This window comes from Octopus bimaculoides, chromosome 10 (genome assembly GCF_001194135.2).
Source record: "Octopus bimaculoides isolate UCB-OBI-ISO-001 chromosome 10, ASM119413v2, whole genome shotgun sequence".
NCBI classification, from domain to species: Eukaryota; Metazoa; Mollusca; class Cephalopoda; order Octopoda; family Octopodidae; genus Octopus; species Octopus bimaculoides.
The window spans coordinates 29,957,330-29,960,190 of NC_068990.1; the positions used below are offsets into that span (position 1 = coordinate 29,957,330).

Sequence of the window (2,861 nt, forward strand, 5' to 3'; positions counted from 1 at the left end):
CCGACGGGACAACTTAATGGGGGCCACTGACCAAATTTGTGGTTGGTGCAAAGTCCTCTCCACAGCTAAAGTGACATGGTGGTGCAAGAGGGAACTAAACAGGGCTATTAGAGAAAGGAACGGGCCTGAAAGGACTGGAAGAGTGGTTGTAGCACAGAACTATACCAGGAAGCTAGAAGGAAAGATATGAGACAGGTATATCTAGACAGGGCAGAAGCAAAAAGGTAGAACTTTGCCATTGTTCTGCAGCATGAAGACCAGAGGCTTGTGGTGTTTCAGATTGCAAGACAGTATGGCAGAGAAAAATCATGATGTTGTAGGAGTGAAGTGTGTTTGCATGGATGATGGTTCGCTTGAAGTTACAGATTCTACCAAGAAAGTGGCTTGGAAGTGCCACTATGAAAGGATGATATGTGTAGAGAAAGCATGGCAGAAGGAGAATCTGCCTCATGTGGACCCAAATGAGGGACTCATCATTATCATCATCATCATCATTATCATTTAACGTCCGCGTTCCATGCTAGCATGTGTTGGACGATTTGATTGAGGACTGGCAAACCAGAAGGATGCACCAGGCTCCAATCTGATCTGGCAGAGTTTCTACAACTGGATGCCCTTCCTAATGCCAACCACTCCGAGAGTGTAGTGGGTGCTTTTACGTGCCACCGGAACGAGGGCCAGTCATACGGTACTGGCAACGGCCACGCTCAAAAAGGTGTTTTTTTACGTGCCACCTGCATGGGAGCCAGTCCAGCAGCACTGGCAACGACCTCGCTCGAATGATTGTCTAACGTGCCACCAGCACAAGTGCTAGAAGGCAACGCTGGTAACGATTACGCTAGCTATCTTAATTGACAGTAGTCTGGTAGATAAAGCAATTAAGGATATGAAGACAGGGAAAGCTTCTGGCCCATCAGAAATTAAGCTAAGATGCTTAAAATATCTGGTGGAGGGGATATGAGCTAGTTAACCATACAGTTAGCCAGGTTGTCCATGAAGGTGACGCACTCAATGGTTGGTGTTGTAGCATTATAGTCAACTCTACAAATGTAATGGTGATGCCTTAGACGGAGATAATTACAAAGGCATCAAATCGCTGGACCAGGTGATGCAAGTTACAGAGAGGGTCACAAATTAAAAAGTGAGAGTCTTGATGGAATGCAGCTTGGTTTTGGGCCAGGAAGATGCACAACTGATGCCACCTTCCTGGTGAAGCAGCTTCAGGAGAAGTACTTGACCAAAAACAAATCTCTGTACTTTGCTTTTATTGAAATGGAGAAAGCCTTTGAGGGGTTCCCCTGTTCCCTTATCTGGTGGGCAATGCAGAAGACTGGGGATAAATGAGTGGTTGGTGAGAGCTGTAGAAACCAGTCACAGAGATGCTGACAGTAAGGTGAAGGTTGGCAACGAGTATAGCTATGAATTAAGTATACATGCAGGAGTGCACAAAGGATCGTTTCTGAGACTCCCCTTGTTCATCATAGTCCTCTAGGCCATAACAGAGGAATTTCAGATGTGTTGCTCATGAAATCTCCTCTATGCTGATAACTTTAACCTTATTGCTGAATCACTACCAGAACTAGAGAAGGAATTTCAGGTGTGGAAGCAAGGTTTGGAATAAAAGGGCCTAAATTATGCAGAAAACCTTAATCAGAAGCAAGGGTAGCAAAGATCACAAAATGACTGTGGTGTAACTCCTGTTTATGAGGTAGAAACTCATTTTTTATCTTATTTTCAAAGAATAAACTGGTGAACACGTTCATCGAAAACTCTTACAGATGTAACCATTGGCAGCAACACGGGTTCACAGCATTTAAATAATAAACACTTATTTACATAATGTTAACAAATTAACTTGTAACATATTAGTTCCTCAAATAATTCTAGTAACACATGACATCATAAACACCCAATCACAAACGCTAGTCTTTCACTCACATTCCTCCCCCTCTCCCTCATACCAATCCTTACACTCTAACAAGTACTCTCACTTGCATACCTGATACGTATATTATATATGCATGAAAGGAGCTAGATATACTCACTAACAGAGGCAGACACATTTAGAAATTGCTTGAAGCAGACGATACATTTGTTCTGATAGGTTTGTTCACCATGGACTACGAAGAAGTGATTGGAACAATTGGAGGATGTGGACTTTATCAGAAACTGATGCTAGCTTTCCTCTTCTCTTCATCCATTATGGATGGTTTACAAATTGGAAGCATGATATTTATTGTACCTGACTTAGATTACAGGTAAGTTTATAATAATGATTTCTTCGTATTATTATTTATTTCAGGTGGGTGGTTCAAATAGTGGTGCTTCAAACCAAAAATTCCTTGAAACAATACGTTTGTCTGTCCTTGTTTGTCCTTTCTATGTTTAGCCCCCTGTGGGCACTTGCCCCTACCTCTCCAACACCACCATCCTCACCGGTACCCAACATCGTCCCTATCATATCACTGACTCCTTTACATGCACTTCTGGCAACGTCATTAACTGCATCTCCTGCTCTTTCTGTCCTTTTCTGTACATCGGTCAAACGGGACGCCGCTTGGCTGACCGGTTCGCGGAGCATCTCCAAGACATTAGACTCGGCAACGACCCGGTCTCGCGCCATTTCCGCTCTACCGCTCATTCATTACAACACCTATCTATGTTTGGATTGTCTTTGCACAAGGGCCATCCGGACACCTGCCTTCGTTCCTTTGCCCTACATGGCCTCAACTCCCCTCCCAGCTTCATCTGACTCCCCTCCTCCCTCCTCTCTTCATTTTACACTTAATTCTCCTCCTCACTCCTACCCACTTATCCTCTCCTCTCTTGCCCTGACACCTACTTCCTCTCTTCACTTCTAC

General features: G+C 43.9%; 2 protein-coding genes across 2 annotated transcripts in view; both read left to right on the top strand.

Moving 5' to 3' along the window:
* LOC106879662 (organic cation transporter protein) overlaps positions 1-2,861 on the top strand; it is a 58,846-nt gene that overhangs the window by 25,365 nt on the left and 30,620 nt on the right. The gene's annotated exons all lie outside the window — the stretch shown is intronic.
* LOC106879663 (uncharacterized) overlaps positions 1,977-2,861 on the top strand; it is a 14,460-nt gene continuing 13,575 nt past the window's right edge. Inside the window, exon 1 of the mRNA XM_014929333.2 lies at positions 1,977-2,258. Coding sequence (XP_014784819.1) covers positions 2,116-2,258 — 143 coding nt within the window. The 5' untranslated portion in view covers positions 1,977-2,115. The remainder of the gene's footprint in view (positions 2,259-2,861) is intronic.